The sequence below is a fragment of the Solanum verrucosum genome, unplaced genomic scaffold (assembly GCF_900185275.1).
Source record: "Solanum verrucosum unplaced genomic scaffold, falcon-dt-bn FXZP01000073.1, whole genome shotgun sequence".
Classification (NCBI taxonomy): Eukaryota; Viridiplantae; Streptophyta; class Magnoliopsida; order Solanales; family Solanaceae; genus Solanum; species Solanum verrucosum.
The window spans coordinates 361,895-388,695 of NW_026020298.1; the positions used below are offsets into that span (position 1 = coordinate 361,895).

A 26,801-nucleotide genomic window follows, 5' to 3' on the forward strand; every position below is an offset into this window, starting at 1 on the left:
AGCATTAGAGAAAGCTACAAAACCAACTACATAACTCTTCAAATGAGTGGTCAACGGAGTTCTTTTCGGAGATCGACTTGAAACGGCCAAGTGCTTTCCGACGTTCGTGAAGATCAATCACATCTCAAGAAGGTCTACATCATCCAACAATTAGAGAAGTATGTTACTAAAGGTCCTCGAAATCTTGGAGAAGTTTAGGAGAAAAGAATCAAGAGAACAACTGAATTGTATTCACAAGATTCATCAATAAAAATCAAAATTTTCTTTTATTTATTTTTCTTGCATTTAATTTTCAACACTACGAAAAAAATTTGCGAACAAATATAAACACCTAATTGTCTAGTCGTGAAACTTGCAAAAAAATTATGCATTAAATGTGTTTTTGATCATTGTCTTTTATTCAAACATCATTTTGAAAATATTTGGAAATTAAAGTTATGATTGAAATGATGGGAGATGTGGGCTAAACCTACTTCATATTCAAACTTGGAACAAGATTGCAATATGTAAGGTGTATGTGAAGTTTGTGCAACAAAAATGATAATTATGGATGAAATAAGTGTATATATATTTAATCAAGGGTCTAGTCATTTTAAATATATTGCCTAAACAAGCCATATGAAGGACATCAAAATTTTTAAAAAAAGGTATCTTATGAAGTTGTTGTGGACCACTTGTCTCTACAATGTTGTGGGAAAAACATTCATCTAGACAAGGAGTTTATAGACTAGTCCATGTCAGTAACAAAGAAGCATTTACTTAATGTTTGGAGTACAATGTTTACTCCAAAATATTTACGTCACGTTGTTCAATATATAAGATTATACGTGGAGAAAATTTTTTTTATATAATGTATCAACCCTATATAAAATATATACTAATTGATAAAAATATATAAATGTACATATTATTATATATAAGTTAAGTTTGTACATAAAATATAAACTACTTAACATAAATATATTCAAAATAAATATAGAGCGTAATTTATCCAAGCTAAAACGGGAAAATTATGCGAGTTGGCAAACATCACTAGGTTATTAGTTAATGTTGTTGACACCAAATTTTGGTCTAATATTTTTAATGCTAATACTTTTAAGTATTTTATTCATTAAATAGTTCAAAATACATGTTTTACTATTTTAATGCAATTTTTTTATAATTATCCTTATTTTTTTGAAAATAAAAATTTATCGGTTAATTTTTATGATGTTATTTTTTGTGACAATCATTTGGATATGTTGTGAATATTTGTTCGATTTTATTAAATTATAAATTTTTTTAATTGCATTTTTTTACATGTCATTCATTTTATTCATTGCAGTTGTTAATACTCATTATTTGTAACTTTTATCAATATCCATTTTTGTGTTTTTAGTACAGTCTAGAAATACTATTAAATACGAATAAGATATGTATACACAGATATTTTAATAACCAGTGATTCTGGCCCACGATTTTAAGATAATGGTATTGTACTAAGTCGGTTATCAATTTTCTATTTAAATAATTACTTGGTCATTAAGCTGGTGGTGGTAAATAAATTTTAGAATTGGGGTGTAATTTCAAATATTTTTAGTTTATTTTTCTACAATTCATTATCTTTTCTCTGGCTACAAATTCTTCGGAGCTCCGACCCGTCACCACCCACGCAAACCCCACTGGTCAAACCACTCATTTCCTCGTTGTTCTCCCCCTTTTCCAGCAACAACAACTAAGCCACCACCAGCCTCCACCACCTCAAACCCCACTAGTCCTCTACCAAACTCAGCATTTTTCCTTCACCATTTCACCACTAGAAACAGACCCACACCGCCAGAACACCACCAAAAGCCCTCATTCGCACCACTAGTGAACCACCAGCGAGTTACAGATCACAACCACACACACGACTGAGCAGCGAAAAAACAACCATCCAAACACATCTTTTTTCTTCATTTCGACGAAATAAACCCCTAAAACCCCATCCGTTTTGTAACATCTCACAACTAGAAAGAAGTTTAAAATCTGGAAATAGTCATTTTTGGAAAGTATAAGAAAATCTGGAAAAAAATTTAAGTTAAAGTGAGTTTTTGGTCAACTTCAAAAGTGATAACTCTTAGCTCAGGATGATTTAGGTGTAGTTCTAGATATGGTTGGAAAGATCTTGGAATGATCTTTCCAACGCCGCTGAGTTTGCGTGATTCCGAGTTCGTATGAGTAAGTTATTCCCTTTGGAAGTTGGGTTGTTGGATTAAGGAAAGTCTAATTCGGGTTTTGGAAGGGTAAATTAGTCTTTTCCTTACCTAATTATTTTAATTCATTTAAAGAGTTAATTGGGGTAAAACAAGATTTTTGGTCAGTTTAGAAAAGTTAGAGTTCACGCTAGGGCTTGGAGAAAAGAGAAAGGAGGAGAAAAGAGAAGAGAAATCAAGAATCGCCAAGAAATGTTCAAGCTTTGTGTGTGGATTTCATCGGGGGTGATACCTACAAGGTATGTGAGATCACATAGTGTTGGGTTGGTTCACCCACAAGCCAAACTTGTTTCAATTCAACAAAATTGGAGTTGATTGAATGTTAAGAAAGTAAAGTTCTTGAAGAACATTGTTGAATTCTTATTGGTTGATTGTTGAATGCCTAGTGTTGATTTGATTCGTGTTTCCAGGCTGTTTGTCGAGTAAAATCTATTGGATATTGAGGGTAATAATGATCCTAAGTGTTTGGGGAAAGAACTATGGAAGTTTAGAGGGTTTAGAGATGAAAAATGAACGAGAAAAGTCAGAATTTTCTGGGGAAAAGGGTGGGGCATCGCGCCAGCCAGCGGGCCCAAAAAGAGTCTCTGAAGTTTACCCCTTAGGGCGCCGCACCAACCAGCACACCCCAACTTGTCCTCTGAAGTTTGGGGCCTGGCGCCCCACGCCTCTCAGAGCGCCAAGGACTCCAGTTCACCCCATTCTTCCCCCATCTTTTCGTACAAGTTTCTAAGTAATGTACCTATGTTTCCTAGTTGATTCTAACACTCTAAGGTACATCTAAACATCATGAAATCATCCATAAACATACGATCATGAACCTTGAATTCATAATCCAATTCAAGGAAAGTTAAGATCAAAGTCAAAGAAGTTAAGAGTCAAGTCTAGAAGTTAAGAAGCAAGTCAAAGCAAAGTTTCTTAAAGTTTTCAAGAGTCTTTAACAATGTTTTAAATTGATTTTAAGACTCAAGTTTTCAAGTTAAGCAAAGAGTAAAGAGTTAGAGTTCATTTCTCAAAAAGCTATTAGGGAACTAAGTATTCCCAAAGAAGTTTATAAATGTTTTCACATTTGAGCAAGAAAAGGGAACATCGATTCCAAGAGAGCCTTTGGGCTAAGCTTTGAGTAATTATCTCAAACTAAAGAAAGAGTTATGTTTTTAAACATATGAGCTAAGTATATTTTTGGGAGTAGTATTGAGCACTGATATGGGGATGCGAGTTCATATTAACTCAAGTCTCCATAAACCATGTTGTCATCATGGGTATTAATGGGTCATACTTTTTAGATGATCACATAAGTTACTCTAGTGGATCCACTAAGTTAAGCGCTCTATATGACCGCAAAGTATAGGACAGTTCTGGCAGCGTTAGCAAGACGTTGTATCATTACTTAGGCTCATAGTGGTGGTTGTCGGTTAAAGAATCTCCCACAGAAACTGTATTATTTTATTATATGAATAAAGTTGAGTTTGTTACTGCATTTTCTTTAACGAACTAAATTGTTTTTACTATTTTATAAAGCTTTTTCATATACTACATATGTTCATTGCTTTATTCTGAGTTAAGTTATTCATGAGTTGAGAAGAGCCAAGGTAAGTGTTTCTTTCAGAATCTTTTCAAGCCTTTGTATTTGTTTAGCATTCCAACTCGCCTACTCGTACATTCAATGTACTGATGCTAGTTGGCCTGCATCGTCTTATGATGCAGACATAGGTAACCAGGATCAGCATCCAATGTCTCGTTGATCCAGCTTGAGCACTCAGAGTCTGTGGTGAGCCTCATTGCATTCGGAGGACTCCTTTATTTGCTTTCTAGTCTTTCAGATGTTAGGATGATCGGGGGTCCTATCCCTACATCCCTCTTTGTTTTAGAGGCTTCATAGACAGTCGGTTATTAGTTCTTTAGTCTTCTCATTTTATCTTATGTTAAGACATGGGTTGCTATTTTGGCCAATTTGAATGTTTAATTCTTCTAACATTCTAAGTTATATTATTAAGCTATTCGAGTAAGTTCAATTGATCTTGTAATCATGCTTAGAGTCTTCCGCTGAGTTAAGTAAGTCAGGCCAAGGGTTCGCTTGGGGCCATCAATGGTTCTCGAGTGTCAGTCCCTCCTAGTGTGTAGACTCGGGGGTGACACGTTTGACTCCATTTTCCAACGAACAAAAACCCCCAACAACAGCCGGAGAAACTAACAGCTCTGGCAACAACACTTGAAACCACCCGAGTTCCGGCAAACTCACAAAACAACCAGATTTGGTCGAAAATCGACAAATTCCGACGTGGCTCCAACTTCAGTGGACAATGACAACTATCTCCTGCAAACTAAGAACTCCAATATTACATCCCAAACTCCGACGAAATTAGTCACAAACTAGGCACGATGTTGGCCAGAAACGACCGCGTTCAATGTTCTTCGATAACCTATGTATCATCGTTTCTCTTTTTAAGTTTCATCCCTCCTCATTTTTATGGTTGCAAATTATTTGATATTATTTTTTGGGTGGATTAATTGTTCCACTGATTTTCTTTGTTGTGGTTATAGTTTTATTTTAGGGAAAAAGGTCTGGAAATATATTCGAACTTTGACCGAAATTGTTGTAATAATACCGAACTTTGGAAATGACATTTTACTCCCCTACACTATTTAATAGTGTATTTTAAAGGTATATATGTGCCCACGTAGACATCATAAAAATTGCATCATTATAAATAGTTATGTGTCCACGTAGGCACATATATACCTTTAAAATACTCTATTAAATAGTGCAAGGGTAAAAGGTCATCTATAAAGTTTGGTATCGTAACAGCAATTTCGGCCAAAGTTAAAGTATTTTTCAGACCATTTTCCCTTTATTTTATTTATTAATTTATGTGGTAATATAATTGCTTTTGTATAAATTTGTTCAAGCTTGTCTAATTGATGATTTTTTTTACTTTTTCAACATGTTAAAATTTTACATTATTTGCACTATTTTGCTCTATTACATTTTTCAATTTGCTTGTTTTGGAGTTGAGTTGACCGTATCATTGCTTCATCTGCTCACTGTCCCTTGCTACTCACTGCCCCTTATATTAATGTTCTTATGTTGATGTTCTTGCTTTAACATTTTATTAATTGTTTCCATTTCTTGGATTGATATTACCAATCGAATAATTTTGAATATTTTTGGTTTATTTGTATGAGTTGTTTAGTTATATTTTGTTTTAATGAGTTCTGAGCTATTTTTGTTGTTAATAGGCCAATGAAAAAATCTCTTCTTCGGTTTTAGAGGTCTCCCCAATATAAAAGATGGAAATTTAATTTACTTTTTCATTATTTGTAAGTTAAAATTGGTTGATGAAGAAATTAACGTCAATTTTCAAAGCGTCTCATGTTCATAAGACGGATTTTTATTTTTGAGTTATTATTTGATTCATTTATTTTGATTCATATTTATTTTTTACTAACACTTTTACTAAGTCTCTTTACATGTACCCGGAGTTACTTTCTGAGGAAGGTACTCGAATTTCATTACTGTGTATATTTTAACTTTAGGAAAACCTTAGGTTCTTTCTTATATTATTGTTTTGTTTTATTATTTGTGTATATCGCATGTTTATAATACTTGTATATTATTTTTATCTCCTCCTCAATTTGAAAAAATAAATTCAGTCGGGATCACAGTTGTGGATTTCGAAGGATGCCTAATACATTCCCTTCGGAATAACTTAAACTCTTACCTAAAATCTATTGGTTTCGTAGACATTCTTTTAAGCTAATTAATTAATTAGTTTTCTAGTTTTTCCTAATATTAGGTGGCGACCCCCTTTAAACCCTTTTACAATTTCCCTTCCCCTTTTAAATTCTTTAATTCTTTTAAAATTATTTATTTATTGAGTCACCGCGACGTTACACCTTTTAAAGGATGTTAACAAATGAGGGTATAGTTGAATTTTGTTAGTAAATACAGTTTCAGTTTTTTTTCCATTAATAATGGGACTCACCACCTCTTTGTATACCGGACCAACAAAGCCTTCATCAACTTTTGTATATGAGTTTATACAAAATCAAATTTATCTCTCCTATTCTCATTCTCGATTTTTCTCCTAAAATCACTCTTCCACTTCCAATTTGAAATTTGAATTTCACTTTCTCCCTCCAATCATGTTTTCACTTTTTGCAGGTAACCTCCTAAATCGTGGGTGAACCTCTTTTTTTTTCTTTTTTTCAATAATTGTATATATATTATGCTTGTTAGTTTTTGGATATATTTTTCTCAAAATTCTCTCATTACTTATCAAATAGGCAGTTTTTCAAAAACAAAATGGATTATTCTACTCCATCTAAGAGGATTACGAGAGGTATGGCATTGCATGTCAAAGTTGTTGATAATCGACCTTCATTTTCAATCGGTTTAACTCAAGATTTTAGAGTCAATGCAGATTTATGGCAAAATCTAGATAAATTCTAGAGAAAAATCTATTGAAGAGTTGAGATTAAAATCATGACCCAATTGCACTTCGGGAATTCATTAGCAATGCCAAGGCAAGCAGCATTAAAATTGTTGAAGGAGGAAGTAAGAGGAAAGCCAAAGACAATGATTCTGAGGAGGTTGTGTCTATTTCATCATATAAGGACAAATTCGAAGAACATCATGTATTTGCTTAAAACACAATTGTATGTAGATATTTGTATATTTTGTTAGTTATATACAAAATTGCATGAAGTATATGCATATTTTCAGCTTAAATCACATTTATATAGATATGTGTATATTTTGTTAGTTATATACAAGACTGCTTGAAGTAAATATTTTTTGCTTAAATCACAATTGTATATTGATATTTGTATATTTTATTAGTTATATACAAATTGCTTGAAGTATATGTATATAGCGATTTGTATATTAAGTTAGTATATACAAAATTGCTTGAGGTATTTGTATATTTAAGTATTATATTTATATACGCATTCTCATATACATATAATTTTATAGTTATGTACGAAGGAAATATAAATTAAAATATATTTTATCTATACAAATAGTTTATATTTGTATAAAAGCATATAATTGTAGATAGCACTTAACTGAAATTGTTTATTTTCATTTTTTCATAGGGAGTTAGTTCATGTGCAAACACCCACCAACACATGCCCCACGTGCAATGTTATACACAAATCAAGATCGTGCATAAGTGACAAAAGATACTGCCTGAAACTCAGTATAATCGTATATGTGGATCATCGTGTTTTGCTAAGTTAACTACAATGAAACGATGTCACGTGCAAGCACAAGGGGAAATGAAATGTCGGATTGAATCGCCGAAGCAAGGCTAAGACGAATAGATATGAATGATGAAATGAGGTTTTCCCCTCTTACCTTAGTCAGACTGGCATGAAGCTTACCTGAGGAATTAGGAAGATGAAAGAAAGTAAAGCGGAAAAAGGGGATACCCCTAAGATATATTTACGAAGTTGTTTCAATTTTTTTATTGATTGGCATTAACCCTAGACCCTTGCCCTGAGAAATAAATTAATACTTTCTACTCAAGTTCCATCATGGACTATTTACATTCCAGGGAAAAAAGAACAAGAAGTGCAGCTATCTCCGCCTCACAGCATCAATTTACAGCACAATATTTTCGGCTCACTTCGTCACACTCTCGATTAACATAAGGGGATATGGTTCAACCCCGGTCCACAGGCTCTCGATCTTTATCTACAGGGTGCTTTACACTCTCCCTTTCCCCCCCTTTCTTTTGAATGCCAGGGATGGAAAGTAATTATATACGATACATTTATATACAATCATTTCATACAATTACTAACATATATACATAATATAAAAAAATTATACAAATACCTACATATATACAATAGTATGAAATAAACAATATACAAACCTTACACAATTATATATACATTTATATCACACAAAAAAATATCAATTAAAGCACACCCATTTTTATCGAATCATATGCAATTGACATAGTAATTTTATACAATTACTTCCAAATATACATGGTATAAGAATTTTATACAATTACTTATATGTATACAATATTATAAATTAAACAATATACAAATCGTATAACTTATATATATATATATATATATATATATATATAGTAAAATTACAATTTTTTAAATCAAATTAAAGCACACCCTTGTTGTCGAATCAATACACTTCATATATACAATCGTGTCACTCAATTTTTCGAGTGAAAAATTAGAGTAGAATTGCTAATACACAATTTCTCTAATCTTGTATAAAATAAAATAAAAAATTGCGAACCATTAGAATGAAGAAAACAAAAATAATTTATTTTTTAAAATTTCAATTATATACTATACAAATCAACTGTATACTTTCTTGCCGTTCAAAACATGAAGTTTCCTTAAAAGAAACGCTTACCTAGCGTTGAATATACAAAAATATTAATTAATCGTATCCTCAGCCGTGTGAGGTTGTTATGATGTTTCTATCGCTATAGAACTCTTTTTTGAAAAAATATTTGATTTGGATGATTAGCTTGAATCATTGGATTATGTAAATTTTTGTTAACGTATTTAACGCTCATTATCCATTTATTTAAAAAATAAAATATTATATAAATTATATATAAAAAAACATTATCTACAAAATTAATGCTTCATAGCAAACTAAACTATGCTCATGAAATATAATTATATAAACTCTATACCTATAGAGCGTTATTTCATTAAATTTGTTTGCTATATATGAAATTTTTCAAAAAAAACTTATGTGCAAAGAGGCTCTTATTGGGCAATAGTACTACCAAGACCATGTCGACCACCTCTCCTATTGGACCTGCCTCCGACATCGTCCCACTAAGTTTGGGGCCACATCAGTTTTCTGGCGCCAAATTCTCCCGCCAAAACAACGAGATATATAAATCAGCCGCTCAATCTCTTTTCCTCTCCAAAACCCTACAACGCACAACGCCCGAGTAGATTGAGAAACAGAGAGAAAATGACCGGCGAAGATTCCAACGGCGATAGTGGTAGCCGCCGTCCGGCGGAGTCTCCGTCATCTTCCGATCATAGAAATGGCAATCCACCGTCTACTCCTGATTCTCCGACGTCAGTAGGATTCAACACCGATCAGCTTCCTTTCAACACTAGCCAAAACTACTCTGAAGAGGATGAAGCCTCTGTTGATCCTGATATCATCAGAGACGATCCAGAAGATGCTGACATGGAAGAGGAAGACGGAGAAGACCTTTTCAACGACAATTATCTGGAGTTCGTATTTTGATATTTCAGTTCTGACATTTCCACAGTTCAATTCGTTGATTTTTAAAAGTTTTGCTGAAATTACAGTGACTATCAGAGGATGGGTGAGGCTGACCAGTACGAGTCGCTCGGATTGGATGATTCCATGGTGGATGAAAGAGATCTGGATCAAATCATGGCAGATCGTCAGGCTGCTGAAGTGGAACTTGACAATAGAGATGTACATGTCTCTAACCGCAAGCTTCCTCAACTTCTTCATGATCAAGGTATGCTTTTTATTTGCCTCTTTATCGTGTTATTTCTTCATTTGATAGATATTTGAGACTCATTTACCTGTATTCCATACTTGTATTGTGCTTATTTTACATGTTAAATGCAATTTCTTAATTTTCCTTTCATTAGTTATTTGTTCCTCTTTTATTATTATTACTCTAGCTCACTCTTTGTCTCTTCCTTCTAATATCCTGGTATGATTCTACTCTCACATTTCTATTTAGTTTGATGTCTCCTGCATCATTTCTAGTATTCTATCCCTGTGGCTCTAGATTGAATCTTTCTGATGTGTTTACAATCTCATTTGATAGTTTAAGGACCCCCTCCCTTATGTAGTCCATATATTTAGATCAAGAGTTAGTTGTGACATTTTAATTAAGTTATACTATTGCCACTACAAAAAGTTTAGGGTCAGCGCTAACCCAGTCTTGACACTTTGACCAACTTTTTGTTTCAGAAAGACATGGAATGTTTTCAAATTTGTATATTTGTGTATAGGTGTTATGACATTGCCCCCTCTAACTATTTAGCGGCTGTAACACTGAACACTTGTGTTTTCATGAACCCCAAACCCTTAAGGTTTGCCTAACTTCTGGTAGGAGCTGATATATATGAATTTAACTTGTTTAGAATATTTGGGACTGATGTGTTTTACTAATTAGAATGACTTCAGAGCAGACTGAAATCAAACCAGCTAACACTCAGGTATTTTGCTACAGATACTGATGATGACAACTATAGGCCATCAAAAAGGACTAGAGCTGATTTCAGAAGGAATTTTGATGATACTGATGCAATGCCAAGTTCGCCAGGGGCATCACAACGAGTAAACTCCAGCCAGGATGTGCCAATGACTGATCAAACTGATGATGATCCCTATGAGGTTTGTACTTTCACAGTAACACCTTTATACTAAGGCTAATCATAATTGAATTGCCTGAATATATCTCTTACAATTCTTTGGGTTTTCCATGCAGGATGATGAAAATGATGAAGGGGAGTTTGAGATGTACAGGGTTCAGGGAACACTTAGGGAATGGGTAACTAGAGATGAAGTCCGGCGTTTCATTGCAACGAAGTTCAAGGAATTCTTACTCACATATGTAAATCCAAAAAATGAACATGGGGACTTTGAATATCTTCGACAGATTAATGAGATGGTATCAGGTAAAAAAGTTTCTGAACCTGTCAAGTCATTGCTGACCTTTTCAAGAATGAATTTAGTTTTACGAGTTCCAACAGAGATCTTTTATTAATTTAGATCTTCTCTAAATTGTTCATCCTTCATCTGCAGTTAATAAATGCAGCCTTGAGATTGATTACAAACAATTCATATATGTCCATCCCAATATTGCCATCTGGCTGGCAGATGCACCACAATCCGTCCTTGAAGTGATGGAAGAAGTTGCCAACAAAGTTGTCTTTGATCTTCATCCCAACTATAAGCAAATTCATCAGAAAGTCTATGTAAGGATTACCAACTTACCAGTTTATGATCAGATTCGTAATATAAGGTAATATCACTTACTTGCTTACTTTGGTTGACTACATCTAGTGTAAACAAAACCTTACTTGAATTTGTCATTCTTTGCAGGCAGATCCATTTGAACACCATGATTCGTATTGGTGGAGTCGTTACCCGGCGATCTGGTGTCTTTCCCCAATTGCAACAAGTGAAATATGACTGTAACAAATGTGGAGCAGTATTGGGTCCTTTTTTCCAGAACTCATACTCAGAAGTCAAGGTTGGTTCTTGCCCAGAGTGTCAGTCAAAAGGACCATTCAGTGTCAATGTTGAGCAGGTAAACATTGTGTTGTATATTTTCCATAGAAAGAGAACTATGAAGTCGACAACTTAATTTTCTTTCTAAATCTTTTGCAGACAATATACAGGAACTATCAGAAACTGACACTACAAGAAAGCCCAGGAATTGTGCCAGCTGGTCGGCTTCCTAGATACAAGGAAGTGATACTGTTGAATGATCTTATTGATTGTGCCCGACCAGGAGAAGAGATAGTAAACTCTCAACTTTTTTGGCTTGTTTATGATAATTAATCCTAGTTAAATGAATATTTTGGCATGTGCATTACCGAGTGTTTCTTGAACTTTAATGCTTTTGAACTTTTCAATGACCTTGCTAAAGACAGACAGTGCTTCTTTCTAATGTCAGGAAGTCACAGGAATCTACACTAACAACTTTGACTTGTCCCTGAATACCAAGAATGGGTTTCCTGTCTTTTCTACCGTGATTGAAGCAAATTATGTTACAAAAAAGCAAGACCTCTTTTCAGCTTACAAGCTAACTCAGGAGGACAAAGAAGAAATTGAAAAGCTGGCCAAAGACCCTCGGATTGGAGAACGAGTATGCCCATGCGCCTTGTCAATTTTAAAATCCAGTTGGTCCTTTTGATTTGTAGACTATCTTAGCTATCTCTTTTCTCGTGTATTTTTATTCCACAGATATTCAAGTCCATTGCCCCGTCAATTTATGGTCATGAAGACATAAAGACTGCCATAGCTCTTGCAATGTTTGGGGGACAAGAGAAAAATGTTGAAGGGAAACACAGACTGAGAGGAGACATAAATATTCTCCTGCTAGGTGATCCAGGCACTGCAAAATCACAGTTCCTCAAGTAAGTATAAATCTAGAATGACCTCATTTTGAATCAATGAGTGCTGTAATCACCATACAACCCTATCAGGTATGTCGAGAAGACGGGACAACGAGCCGTCTATACAACTGGAAAAGGAGCTTCTGCTGTAGGGCTTACAGCAGCAGTACACAAGGACCCTGTCACTCGGGAATGGACCCTCGAAGGAGGAGCACTAGTTTTGGCTGATAGAGGAATATGTTTGATTGATGAGTTCGATAAGATGAATGATCAGGATAGGTATGCAAGTCTGATATCTGCACTTTTAGCTGGTCTTCCCTACATTGCTTGCTCGATAATAACATTCTCATGTTTCTTTCCTTTCTTTATTTTTATATGTTTTGTGTAGAGTGAGTATTCATGAGGCAATGGAACAGCAGAGTATTAGCATATCGAAGGCTGGCATTGTCACATCTCTCCAGGCCCGCTGTTCTGTTATTGCTGCTGCAAATCCTATTGGAGGAAGGTATAGGAGAACTAAATTTTGATGTTTTTAGAAATAGGATGATATGATCCTAACTGTAGACATTTCCTTCCAAGTCAATGTTACTATTAATTGGCTACCAGCTCTATCTTGGAAATCTAGCTTAATCCCTCTATTACAGCTGCTGGGATTTCCACATCTTTCATGGTCACCAGATCTTGGATTTCTTTACATTTTCTTTATCTATGCATTAGGTTTAGGTTTCCATTTGCTTTTGTTGTATTGCCATAAAATTTCCTCACTTTAGCTGCTACCTCACATTCACAGAATCCAATAGTTTTAATGTGCAAATACAATTTGGTAGAATCAAGCACTATACTTTCTGGAAGTCATTCCTCTGAGTTGCTTATGCTATGAAATTTGTCTTTTCCTGACATTTCTTCCCTGCTTCAGTTTAGTGACTTTTCTCTTAAATCCTTGTAGATATGATTCGTCGAAGAATTTCACGCAAAATGTGGAATTGACAGATCCAATCATTTCTCGATTTGATGTACTCTGTGTGGTCAAGGTAATGTCATTCTTTTAGAGCCCTGTCGATCTGGTTTAGCTTTTCCTTCAGCAACTTTTGAAACTGAAGGAAACTGGTTTTGTGCAGGATGTGGTTGATCCAGTCACTGATGAGATGCTTGCAAAGTTTGTTGTTGATAGTCATTTTAGGTCACAAGCAAAAGGTGCTACTATTGATGAGAAGTCATTTACTGATTCACGGGATGATGCCCGTGCCACTATGGCTGCAACTGATCCTGAGGTTACCCTTCCAGCTTATTTTTTTTACCATTTGTTTGAACTTTATGGTTTATTTTTTAAAATCTATATAAGTTTCTTTTTCCCACAGATAATTCCTCAAGAGTTGCTAAAGAAGTACTTAACTTATGCAAAGTTGAACGTATTCCCAAAATTACATGATGCGGACTTGGACAAGCTCACACAGGTTTATGCTGAATTAAGGAGAGAATCTTCGGTGAGATTGCCATTTAGTGGAGCTTCTTTCTTAAATTATTTAAAGTATGGTAGCTTAAGCTTTTTAGCAATGACACATTGTCTAATGTGTTCCATCTACATGTACAGCATGGACAAGGAATTCCCATAGCAGTGAGGCACATCGAATCGATGATAAGGATGTCTGAAGCCCATGCAAGGATGCATCTTAGACAACATGTTACTCAAGAAGATGTGGATATGGCAATTCGTGTCCTTCTGGATTCATTTATATCAACCCAGAAATTTGGGGTGCAAAAAGCATTGCAAAAGGTAATACAATACTATTAGCACTCTACCTCTTTGTAGCTCATGTTAGGCCTACATAAGACATAATCACATTATTATATTCATATGCCCCAGTAATAGTTGTCGATATGGACATTTGAAATGGTTTTGAATTTTGCTGCAGAGCTTCAAAAAGTACATGACATACAAAAAAGATTTCAATGCTATCATTCTTCACCTCCTACGTGGGCTTGTAAAAGATGCACTGCAGTTTGAGGAAATTGTTTCAGGTTCTGCTGCCAACCTAGATCATATTGATGTGAAGGTTGAGGAGCTACAAAGCAAGGTAAATTATACTGGAAATCCTCTTTATTTATGTGATATTGAAGTATGATATGTTACCTCCCAACCGTTGCCTAATGAACATCCCATTCTCTAAAATCATTGCAGGCACTTGATTATGGCATGACTGATCTCAAAGCATTTTTCTCAAGCAATGAATTTACTAAAGCAAACTTTGAGTTGTACGAGGATCAGGGTATCATAAGACATCGCCTTCCAGCTCGATGAGTTATGTATTGTTTCAGATTTAGTCATATGGCTGGTTAATCTAGTTTTCTTAAATTGTATACAAATGAATGCAGAACTCTGAGACGTTCTTAACATTTGATCAGTTTTAGCTTCTACAAGGAAAATTTGTTGTTTGCTTTTTGTTGTACTTGTATTACAGATAACTCAATTAAGTTGTTTCAACAGTGAAAAGATCCTTTAATATTAACAATTGAGCCAAAAAAAAATACTTGGGTTAACAATATTTTGGTAACATTCGTTCAACGTTAAAGATGATAATTATCATCCAAAGATCTTTTAGGTGCTTGTTTTTATTAAGATAGAGACATCTTCATTTGGATATCAAATCTGATTTTTGGTTTCTCATATTTTCAGTGTGCAACTTTACTTTTTAAAAAGAAATTAAAGGAGCAAGTCTTGTTCATGGGATAAATATGTGACAGACCTATCAATCCAATGCATACATTATATCACCTAAATAGTAGACAAAGAATAAAAAGAGTTTTGAATTGTGAGGTGTAATTGGTATAGTACCCCTTCTAGTTGGGAGTATAATTGCAAATTCATATTAAATGTTTGGTAAAAAACTTAGTTGGAAATGGTCATAGATTTTAATTATTTTTTTTGTTTCTCATTGGTGAATTAATAAAAGGGAAATACTACTAGTTAGGTATCCAAGGGCATCATATTTACCTAAATTAGTATTGCAAGAAAAGGATGTCCTCATAGAAAAGAAAAATAATACTCTAAACAAAAAAGAAGAAACAATTTGGGGGAGAGAGTAGTAGTAGCAAAAAGGGGAGGATTGTTGTGTGAAATTATGGGTATGAAGAGATGGGTAACGATAGCTGTAGTAGTAGCGATAATGGCATGGATGAAAGGATTAAGCAGCCAATTGGGTTTCGAAAAAGAGGCAGCCATTGAATGGTTAAAGCTAATGTCTGATCGATTAGGAAATTGGGCGATCCCTGCTTATGTGGCTCTTCATACAATTACACTAGCTCTTTGTCTTCCTTATGCCGTCTTCTTTGAAGCTGGTGCTTCTCTACTTTTTGGCTTCTTACCTGCTGTCTTGTGCGTCTTTTCTGCTAAAATTCTTGGCGCTTCTCTCTCTTTCTCCATCGGCAGGTAAATCCTTCTTCGTTTTGTTACTTTTTCTTCAAATTTCCAACAAATGTTATCTGGGTGTAGGAGTAAATTAAGAATATATGTGGATTTAATTTTTCTTAAAACGATTGTAACTTTTTTAGTTTGGATACAGCTCAGTTCACTGTTTTTTCTTCAAATTTGGGAGTAAATTAGTTATTTCTGTACGAATATATGTGGGGCTTAGATGATATTTAGTTTTTTCTTTAAAAAGATTGTCATTTTTAATGGAAAATCAGCTGACTTCACTGTTATTTTTTTTTTTCAAATTTGGAAGAAATATGATCTGGGTCTGGGAGAAAATTAGTTGTCACTGTAGGAATATATGTTGGGTTCAGATAATCTTTAGTTTTCCTTTAAAAGATTGTATTTTTTTAGTTTGCTAATGGAAAATCAACTGAGTTCACTGTTATTTTTTTCAAATTTGGAACAAATGTTATCGGAGTCTGGGAGTAAATTAGTTATACTTGTAGGAATATATGTGGGGTTTAGATAATCTTTAATTTTCCTTAAAAAGATTGTAATTTTTTAGTTTCGGAATGAAAGATCAGCTCAGTTCACTCTCAACATTTCATATTATTGAGAAAAAGGGGATTGTAAAAGAGAGAGGGTGAAGTTATGGGATTGGGGAAATGGGTAACAATGCAGTGGTGGTAGCGATAATCGCAGCGATGAAAGGATTAAGCAGCCAATTGAGTTTCGAAAAAGAGGCAGCAATTGAATAGTTGAAGCAAATGTCGAATCAATTGGGAAATATATGTGGGGTTTAGATAATCCTTAATTTGCATTAAAAAGATTGTATTTTTTTTTCAATTTGGGAATGAAAGGGACTCGAATAGAGCAAAAGGGATATAGAGGATTAATATAAGGAATTTGGGGATAATTTGCCTTGAAAAAACGATTGTATATTTTTAGTTTGGGAATGAAAGGGAGTCAAATAGAGCAGAAGGGATATAGAGGATTTATACAAGGAACTTGGGGTTAATTTCCCTAAAAAGATTGTACTTTTTTTGGTTTGGGAATGAATTAAAGGGAATCGAACAGAGCAGAAGGGATATAGAGGATTAACATAAGGAATTTGGAGTTAATTTGCCTTGAAAAAGATTGTACTTTTTAGTTTGGGAATGAAAGGGACTCGAATAGAGTAGAAGGGATTTGAGGATTAATATAAGGAAATTGGAGTTAATTTGCCTTAAAAATGAGATACTATTTATTTTGGTTTGCTTATGAAATGGACTCGAATAGAACAGATTGGGAATTGAGGATTAATGTAGCGAAATTGAGATTGAGGTGTAGTTGTTTGATTGATTTAACAATAGATACTTGAGAATTTGTTTGCTGACTTCACAGACTATCTGGGATTTCGAATTTTATTTGACAGCTGAATTGTACATCTCGTCTCCTAGAAATTGTAGATGATTCGTGATTAGGGGTGATTGTTTGATCTAGGAGACTAGATACTCATTACTCATGAACTTCTTGTTTCAAATTGTCAAGCCTACCTAGGTTTCTGAATTTCATTTGACGGCTGAATTGTATGTTTTTGTCTACAAGAAACTATATCATCTTTTTTCTCGTGAGTCCAAATGAGGAGATTGCGAAATATACCCCTTTATTTCTTTGGAGGGTAAGTTTATTACAGAGTAATCTTACTCTCGTTATGTTTCCGTTGACCGGAATAGTATGTTTTGTCTTAGCATATTGAAAATTGAAACAAGTTAAACAAGCTTTCCTCTCTTTACGCTCTGCAGTTCAATTAGGGTTAATAACATTTCCTAATAAAAGCTTCCAACACTAGATTAGTGCTTGTCTTTCTATTTGTTAAATAATACCAATAAAAATAATAGTAATAATAAGGCTTATCCCATCGGTATCCCCCTAACGTTGACACCAAATTTCACTTGGGCACCTCAATTGGACGATGTTTATTTTAAACACTTTAAGTAGGGTCCTATTATGTCAATTTGACACTTTTTGCTGAGTTGACATATTATGTGTGCTGCACTTGCTTTGAGCGCATGAAAGGCTTAATTTTTGTGATTTTTTTAATTTTTTTATTTCTTTTTCTAACTTCTCTCTCCTTCCCCAAACTTCCTCCACCATCTACCACCACCTTGCCACCACGTTGCCACCATTGTATATTAACTTTCTCCTCTCTTGTCATTGTATATATCAACAAAAATAATTTAAGAAAGGACCAAAATATGTCTACATCATATATCTTCTTCATGATATCAAATTTCTCCACCTAATTTTTCCATAGTTTCATTGTCGGAAAGTTCTTTGAATCCTTCAAATGCTCGTTGGTCTATTTTCACCTTTCTCTATTTAAGTTATTTCTTTCCAGATTCAATTTTTGAAACACTAATTTTCTACTTCTCAAAGCTTTTAACTTTTCTATTTTGATGAACCCATTTCAAGTAAATTCATAAATAGATCTGATTTCATCATGGATAAAATTTTTTTGGGTACTTCGAAACTTTCAAAACGAGCAGTTCCAATGGTGGAGGTGATTGGATAAAAAAAAATGATAAATTTGAATAGGGATGGCAATGGGGCGGGGCAAATGCGGGGCGGGTGAGGTTTTGCCTTATGCGGGGCAAGGCGGGGTGGTCTTTATGTGGGTGCGGGGTGGAGCGGGGCGGGTTGATTTTTTTCAAAAGAAATTTAGTGCGGATGCGAGGGGGGTTAACTAACATTAGATATGAAATTATGAATATTTACCTATGAAATCAGTAGATAATTTGAGTGTAGAAGCATAGCGAAATTTTATTTACTTTTCCTTTATATGTTTGTCATTTTCCTTTTTTTTCTTTTATTGGTATCTCAAATGTCGATTTTCCTTTAATTTTAAAAGTTCAAATATGTGTTGCTTATCATGTAAATCTACAGAAAGGAAATGGCAGAATATTGATTTTTTTTTTTGGATCCTATACAATATATAATTATCAACATTTGCTGGATTTTCAAGGAGTGCTAAATCTTTTTTTTTTTTTTGGGATATTGAATGCTTATGTTGGATAGTGTTTGCTTCTGCTGAAGCAATTTCTTTTACCAAAATTTTGAAGTGGTGGGAATATTGATACTAAATGAATATTGCTTATCGAAAAAATAAAAAAAATGTGAATTTTATATTTAATATCAAATTCAGTTTTTAAAAATAAAGAAATCATGTGGGGCGGGTCTATGCAAGGCGGAGCGGGGCGGGTTGAAAATGAGAATTTTTGTTATGCGGGGCGAGTTAAACTCTTCGCGGGTTTGCCCCGTAACCGCCCCGCCCCATTGCCATCCCTAAATTTGAAGGATTGAAGAGATGGTGGTGGTATGATAGTTGGATTATGGGTATTTGCTTATGACCCATTAATTATAATAGGTAGATTTGAAGAAAGAGATGGTAGTAATGATAATCTTCAAAGTTGAAGAAGAAGGTAATAGTGGTTAGAGGAGGAGGAGATGTGGAAATGGTGGAGGAGAAAAAGAAAGGTGTTGTAGATTTTTTTCCTTTTTCTTCTTTATTGAAAATTAATTTTTAAAGTAATTAATTAAATAGTTTTAAAATAGGTTTTTATTCATAATATATTTCTTTAATAATTATTTTATATATATATGCCACATGTCTTTATTTAATTCGCTTCTTTGACACGTCATCAGCGTGTGTAATACACACATCTTATATATTTGGCTGGTTGTCAAAAAAGTATCAATATGACACAACGGCCCCCTACTTAAGGTGTTTAAAATGAATAAGGCCTACTTGAGGTATCCAAGTGAAAAATTGATGTCAACTTTAGGTGGCTACCGATGGGTTCAACCTAATAATAATAATAATCTCAGAAGAAGCTTGTAGAAGTTAGGTTTGTGAGAATTGTACTATGACAAGTAATCTCTTTTTCTTGACCTATACAAAGAAAAGAATATGTTTTTCTTGTTCTTTATTTATACGCCAGTATCATAGACAACAACAACTATGCCTCAGTTCCCCCCAAAAAAATAGCATAGACAAATATAGGAATTAGGGCAGGTACAGAGAAATATGTAAGAATCATCACCACCTTCATTAGGAGATACAAACAAATGTCAATCCATGTCTTTTTTGCCTGGACTTACTGATGAGGAGTGTAGCTTATAGTACTTTCTGAGATGATTTGCAGCTGACAATGCCATGCAGCTGAGATCAAGATTTCATTCTTTTCAGATATTGAAACTTCACTTACTTTCTACTATAAAGACCACCATCATTCAGATTCTGGTTACAGCATAGTGAATCCTTGCAGCTGCTGCTAATTCTGTTGGACAGCTAAAGGCATAGTTTTTTTAGTTTTTTTTTAAAAAAATTAGTAATGTTGTAGACAGCAAAAGGCATAGTTGCCTTGCTACATTTCTGTATTCCTGCTTCATGACAGTTGTTTTTAGAATTCTTTCCCTGATCTTATATTCCTTAAGTAATACCTCAGTTTCTAATACTCGTAGTTGAGTTTAGGGTTAAAATGTAGATTGAACCCATATCTGAAGCAATATTATAATGAAAGTACCTAGAAGAGAGAAAAAAGGGTTATTGTAGGAAAGATTACCTTGTAGACAAATCACTGTTGTTTCACTCTGAGAGATCTTTCATCTTCCCCAAATCTGACATCCTAATACCTGGGAAATGTGAAGATGGGGGTATAATATAAATTTGTTTACAAATGGTTGATTAAGCGTGCTAAATTAGACCATGAAATAATAAAGTCAAGTAGGCAAAGATGTTGTGGAATGGATATGTAATACATTAATTCGGTTGACTGTTTGAGGATGTATAAATGAGACGAAGAAAGTAAAAGTGGGGACGTGATCAGCTTATAAACAACTTAATTTACAGCTGCAGTCAAAAGCATTGTGTTTAAGTGGAGAAGGGTAGAGGGGCAGACCCATTGTTCATTGTGTTTTGAACTGTGCACCATTGACCCTCGGAGATTTCTCTGTTATCAAAAAATAGAAAACAACTTAATTTTTAAGCAGATGAACGACCTAATTTGGAGGAGTTGGATATGGTATTGGCATGAGAAGAGGTTATTGCCGATTTGGCTACTTTCTTTCCATTAATTGAAAACCACAAGTTACAGATTAAGCTAGAGAGCTCAGCCTTTTCTGTTATCTTTCACTCCTATGGACAAAGGAAATTATATTCTAGTCGTTGGATTTCAGAATAACAGGTGACGAGATGGTCATCTGTTCCCCTTCCCCTCTTTTAAGCTTTTCTTTCTGCTTAAGCGAAATAAGCGTATAGTATCTGAGGAGGTGTACATTTAAACTGTTCAGCTGAGCACTCTGCTTTGGTTTGTGAAGTTATAATTTGTTAAATGTTGTAGCTATTTCTCCCTCTCAGGATCCTGACATTGCAATTCTAATATTATACTTCCCCAGGTTTGTGTTTCGCAGTTCCAGGTCTGCTATTGGGTGGGTGCAAAACAACAAATACTTTCATGTGCTTTCAAGGGGTGTTGAACGAGATGGATGGAAATTTGTACTCCTTGCCCGTTTCTCACCTATACCTTCTTATGTCATCAACTATGCCTTAGCAGCCACCAATGTCAGGTTCTTCCTGGATTTCCTACTTCCAACAGCAATTGGCTGCCTGCCAATGATCCTACAGAACACATCTATTGGCAGTCTAGCCGGTGCTGCTGTATCATCCGGCTCTGGATCTAATACATCCAATTTATGGTCATACATCTTTCCTCTACTTGGTATCTTAGCGAGTATCCTCATTTCTTTGCGGGTGAAAAAGTATTCCAAGGATATCTCAGTCGCTGAGACAGTTCCTACAGACGATAACGACAACAATAGATTGACTGAAAGGAAAAAAGGAGAAGACTCAAAGAAACAGTAATATATCATCTATAGGTTTTGCATTCCTTCTTTCCCTCTTTAATGTCCCCCTGATGGTGGTCGAAAGGTAGGGATTTATCGAGCCATGGCTGACATAACCCGTGCTCCCGTTGCAAAGGAAGAAAATGAATTGGGATGAGAGCATGGTGTTTTTTCCAAAAGAAGTTGATAATTTATTTTATCTTCCTACATTATGGTTAAGAAATTTGATGTTTGTGTAGACAAAATCAATTCTTGAAATCAAAGAGACACTGTGACTGTCATTATAGAGATTTAAGCTTAATGGATAAATGGTTTATATTCTCTCCTTCACTATGCATTTTGGTTTACCAAGTAGAAATTAGCTTGAATGCTTTATTCATGTAGTTTCTTGCTTTTGTTATCGGTTATCATCTGTTATTTAATATGTTTAGGTGATTGCACTATTTTGCAATTGTTAATGTTCCTTGCTTGAATGCTTCCGATGTTCTCTTCACTATCATTTTCCTTTTTCATTTCCATTTCGATTTGTTTTACTTGAGTTGAGGGTCTTCTGGAAACGGCCTTTTTACCTCCACAAGATTGGGGTGTAAAATTTGCATACATTCTATCCTCTTTAGACATCACTTTGTGGGATTTTACTGGGTATATTATTGTTGTTAGGTTGAAAGCAGCTTGAATGATTTTTGAAATGGTGCAGCATATTATTTTCTTTTTGATTTAGTTGATTAGTCAAGGTGGAGTCTCGTAGATATTCTAATAAGATCTCAAATATCTGGAGTTTATTTTTGTATATTATATGGATGACCCGATCTACAACCAAACCTATGAATGAAGACATGGTCTCTCTGGATTCCATTGAATTTCATAGATGGAATAACTTCGACCTAGTCAATTTCTTTCTTACCACATCTTTTTAAACGAAGTTTTACCATATGACCCTTATTGTAGGTACTATTGCATGTGGCTAGCTCAATAATGAAAGTTAATCGAATAGAGATATCAGATGCTTGAGATACCATTCCTTTTGTTGCGATAATAAAAGGTTATGGGATGAATTCGTGCATAGTGAAAATTTAGTTTACCAGACTGTCATTTTTCTTTCGTATGGGACCTCCTTTTTAATTAATTTCTAGCAACACATAAATTATGTTGCATATAGGAGTAATTTCCCTAGATAGTCACCCATGTTTAAGAAATTACCTAGGAATACACTTATGTTTGTTTTAGGACTACAATATCACCCAACTTTGCTATTTTCCTCAAAATATACTTGACACAAAAAATACATTATCTCTCTCCTACTAGGATGCCATGTCACATTTTTTAATTTATTAATAATATTTTTTAAATTCTTTAAATGACAGCTTGTTTAATGTATCTATAAGAGAGCATTAATCCATTCTCTATGAAAATCTAGCTACTTCAATTTTATAGCGAAAATTTTTATCCTATGTTTCATTTATGAGTATTTGCCGTTATATCCATACAAAAATTTAGTCTTGCTGTCGAGGAAAAAATTAAACTAGTTACTTGAAGCTGATGAAGAAACAATAAATTTAGTTGAATATTTAGAGATAAACTAGATATTAGGAACATTGATTTATACACAAACTATAAACATCTGTTGCTTATTCACGGTAAAAAATCAAAGGTTTCTTGTTCATGGTAAAAAAAAAGATTTTTACACAAACTATAAACATTTGTTCAAAGCTTAGGCAGATTTAAACAATAGAAATATCCGATTAAAAACAAGCAAGCAAAAAATCCCTAAATTTTAAGAAAATTACTCCAATATCATGTTAAGTATTCAAATTATTTCACAATTTACACTTCAAAAATAAAAGAATCAGAAGAAAACTTGAATTTTACCTCGTGGCGATTTCTTTGGTCGACATAAAAGGTATACAACGGCTCAGGAGACAGTTCCTTATGCAAATTCGTTAATTTATTCCTTGAAGAACCGGAGGAAGCCATATATTTTCTGGAAGAATTGGAGGAGCTCATATTACAGTTCCTTATGTAAATTTTTTTTACTGGATATAATATATGGATTGTCTAAATTTTTTTAAAAAATTGATAATAATGATAAAAAATAATAATAATAATGTGGCATGGCATTTTAGTAGGAAAGAGATAATGTATTTATTGTGTCAAGTATATTTTGAGAAAAATAGGTGAAGTTGGGTGATATTATAGTCCTAAAACAAACATAAGTGATATTCCTAGGTAATTTCTCAAACATGGTGACTATCTAGGGAAATTAGTTTCTGGCAACACATAAATTATGTTGCATATAGTTAAGACAACTTCAAGTAAATAATTAGCACCCTGGAATTATGAACCTTCTAATTGCAGAAAAGATAATGATGGAGTATTAATTAATTGATGCCATTTTAATGCTTAATTAATTGGTTGAAGCAAATGTCACACTAGCACATGAAGATGTCAGTCTTTAATTAATCCATAAATTAATCCATCTTTTACTCCCTTTGTTCAACAATATGTCTTCATTATTGACTTTGTACAACTTCTTAAAAAACTATAAATAGAAGGGTAAGTTTACTATAATATCCTTTGAATATATTTCCTCTGTTCCTAATTACTTGTCCATTTTGACAATCAAAAAATGATAAATCTTTTTTACATATTATACCATCAATTAATTACTTTGAAAAATGTAGAAATTCTTGAAAATTTCAAGTTTTTAATTCATCCACTTTATAATTAATAGGAGTAAAATGGTAAACTCAATATGTCAAGTATTGTTTTCTTAATAGGCGTGTCAATTCAAAAGTGAACAAATAATTAGGGACAAAGGGAGTAATAAATACAATGTCTTAAAAAATGTAATAGAGAAATGACTATAATTAATGATAAGGGTATATTAGGAACAAGTGTAAAATTATTCATTAATTTCATAAAATGAACAAGTATTGTTGAACATTCCAAAATAATATAGTGGACAATTATTATTAAACGGAGGGAGTATCTCATTAATTACTTTCTTGCTGTTTTAATTAGGCATATATTGATGGACTAAAACACTTATTTTCGTGTTAAGATAATAATGTCACTTTATTTTATGTTAATCATGTGACCGTTGCAAAGAGCAACTTGTCAATTACAAGTTAGGTTAGCTTCCATACAACCTAGTCAGTCTAATTATTATTGTATAAGATTGCCTTTTTAAGTCTTGGTTGTATGTTTTTATAACACAAAATTTCATATTCAAGTCTCAATCTTATTTATTATGCCTTGTCCAAAACAGTACGATGTGTGACATCCTAGTCAATTTTTTTGTTACTTTAGATAATCGATTGAAGATACTTAAAAGTTTCTTTCTTTTGAATGACGACCTAAGTATAGAGTCTCGCTTCCACTCCAATCTCATGTGTTATATCATTATTGAACTTGCATTTCAAATATTTTGTCTTGATTCTGTTCAATTTGAACCGACCTTTAGACTCTAGGATTTATCTACAAACCTTTATCTCTCTCATTAATCAAAATTATGTGATCCGCAAATAATATACACTATGACACCTCAGCGTGGATTCATTACATCAATGCATAGATATATATAAATATTTGTGTTCATGTGATATGTGTTGTTGGTATAATTAGTTGGCCAATGATATTTGCATCCATGATGCTGCATTAAATAGAAAACTATATTTTTTATGGATATTCTCAAATTAATTATGAAGTGGGAGAAAGCTCTCTGATATATTATGCACTTAGTTAAATGTGATTATAATTAATTATGTCCTATTGTAATAATTCTATGTATAATATATAGTTGCCTGATCATGTGCCTTGGTTACAACTATTGCCAGACTTGGCACATGTCATGTGCTATAATACTAATAATTATTCATTTGAAAACTTTGGTTAAAAGTATAGACTGTTCGTAATTATTTGTCCACTTTTTCTTTTATAGTTATTTTTAATTACTTGTTCATTTTAACAAATTAAGAAAGGACAAATTATTTTTACATATTTATACTCTCAATTAATTAGTTTGAAAAAGATAGAACTTCTTAAAAATTTAAATTTTTAATTCATCCACTTTATAATTAATAGAGATAAAATGGTAAACTCACTATGTCAATCATTATTTTCTTAAGAAGTGTGTCAATTCAAAAGTGGACAAATAATTAGGAACAAAGGGAGTACCTTTTAGTGGTAGCAATTAGGGCGAAAAGTAAGAATTTATATGTATAAAATAGGATAATGCTTAATGGCCAGAAAATTTGGTCAGAAATTTAAAAAGTTTATAATATCTTTTTTATTTTAAAATAAAAAGATCTTTTTCCATATTTTAATTAAAAGATATTAAAGTTAAAAAATAAAAATGTTCAAATAGATAAAATACCATTCTGACCAAATTTTCTGGCCAAAAGGATTTTTCCTATAAAATATTACTCCCTCCATTCCATATTAATTTAATTTTTGAAGTGTTTTACACCCTTTAAGAAAAGTAGATTAAGACATAAATTGGACATAGTTTTTCATTTTTACCCTTATTAATTATTGTCAAATTTATGATTAAAATAACTAAATGTTAATTAATCACTAGTTCTAATACTAACTAATGAAGGGTAAAATTGAAAGAACACTCTAAAAGTAGTATTGAAAACTGAACAATGAAGTTAATTTGAAAAATGGAAAATGCCTCAAAAATTAACTTAAAACCTAATAACTCAAAATTTATACTTCCCTCCATTCCATATTAATTTAATTTTTGAGGTATTTCACACCCTTTAAAAAAAGTAAATTAAAACATAAATTGAACATAGTTTTCTATTTTTACCCTTATTAATTATTGTCAAATTTATGATTAAAATAACTAAATATTAATTACTCACTAATTCCAATACTAATTAATGAAGGGTAAAATTGGAAGAACACTCTAAAAGTAATCTTGAAAACTGAACAATTAAGTTAATTTAAAAAATAAAAAAATATCTCAAAAATTAAATTAAAATGAAATGGAGGTAGTATGATTTAAATTTTGTGTAATAACATATGCACGTGCGTGCAATGCTAGTCATTGACCATTGGAGACTTTCGAGATACAATTAATTACATTATCAATTCATCATTAATTATGCCTCTTGAATCCTGTGACTATAATTAATTTTTATAAT

The 26,801-nt window shown here is 33.2% G+C and overlaps 2 protein-coding genes across 2 annotated transcripts; both read left to right on the forward strand.

The window, feature by feature from the left end:
* The first annotated feature begins 9,170 nt into the window (after positions 1 to 9,170).
* On the forward strand, positions 9,171 to 14,778 carry LOC125834765 (DNA replication licensing factor MCM2). The gene is made up of 17 exons (XM_049513914.1): positions 9,171 to 9,479; positions 9,558 to 9,736; positions 10,463 to 10,626; positions 10,721 to 10,910; positions 11,038 to 11,257; positions 11,338 to 11,545; positions 11,626 to 11,760; positions 11,915 to 12,106; positions 12,205 to 12,377; positions 12,447 to 12,635; positions 12,745 to 12,861; positions 13,303 to 13,387; positions 13,475 to 13,627; positions 13,715 to 13,840; positions 13,948 to 14,130; positions 14,270 to 14,431; positions 14,536 to 14,778. The coding sequence occupies exons 1-17, from the start codon at positions 9,208 to 9,210 to the stop codon at positions 14,653 to 14,655; spliced, it is 2,868 nt and encodes a 955-aa protein (XP_049369871.1). The 5' UTR covers positions 9,171 to 9,207; the 3' UTR covers positions 14,656 to 14,778.
* Positions 14,779 to 15,330: 552 nt separating this feature from the next.
* Positions 15,331 to 21,981, forward strand: LOC125834776 (uncharacterized). The gene is made up of 2 exons (XM_049513929.1): positions 15,331 to 15,783; positions 21,205 to 21,981. Exons 1-2 carry the CDS (start codon positions 15,476 to 15,478, stop codon positions 21,668 to 21,670), a joined length of 774 nt encoding a protein of 257 aa, XP_049369886.1. The 5' UTR covers positions 15,331 to 15,475; the 3' UTR covers positions 21,671 to 21,981.
* The last annotated feature ends 4,820 nt before the right edge of the window (positions 21,982 to 26,801 follow it).

Bases quoted from the DNA above. Each gene is read 5' to 3' on its own strand.
- LOC125834776 (XM_049513929.1), top strand. From the start codon at position 15,476: ATGGGTATGAAGAGATGGGTAACGATAGCTGTAGTAGTAGCGATAATG. The intron at 15,784-21,204 runs GTAAATCCTTCT...ATACTTCCCCAG, and splicing joins CTCTCTTTCTCCATCGGCAG to GTTTGTGTTTCGCAGTTCCA.
- LOC125834765 (XM_049513914.1), top strand. From the start codon at position 9,208: ATGACCGGCGAAGATTCCAACGGCGATAGTGGTAGCCGCCGTCCGGCG. The intron at 9,737-10,462 runs GTATGCTTTTTA...ATTTTGCTACAG, and splicing joins TCAACTTCTTCATGATCAAG to ATACTGATGATGACAACTAT. The intron at 12,862-13,302 runs GTATAGGAGAAC...AAATCCTTGTAG, and splicing joins GCAAATCCTATTGGAGGAAG to ATATGATTCGTCGAAGAATT.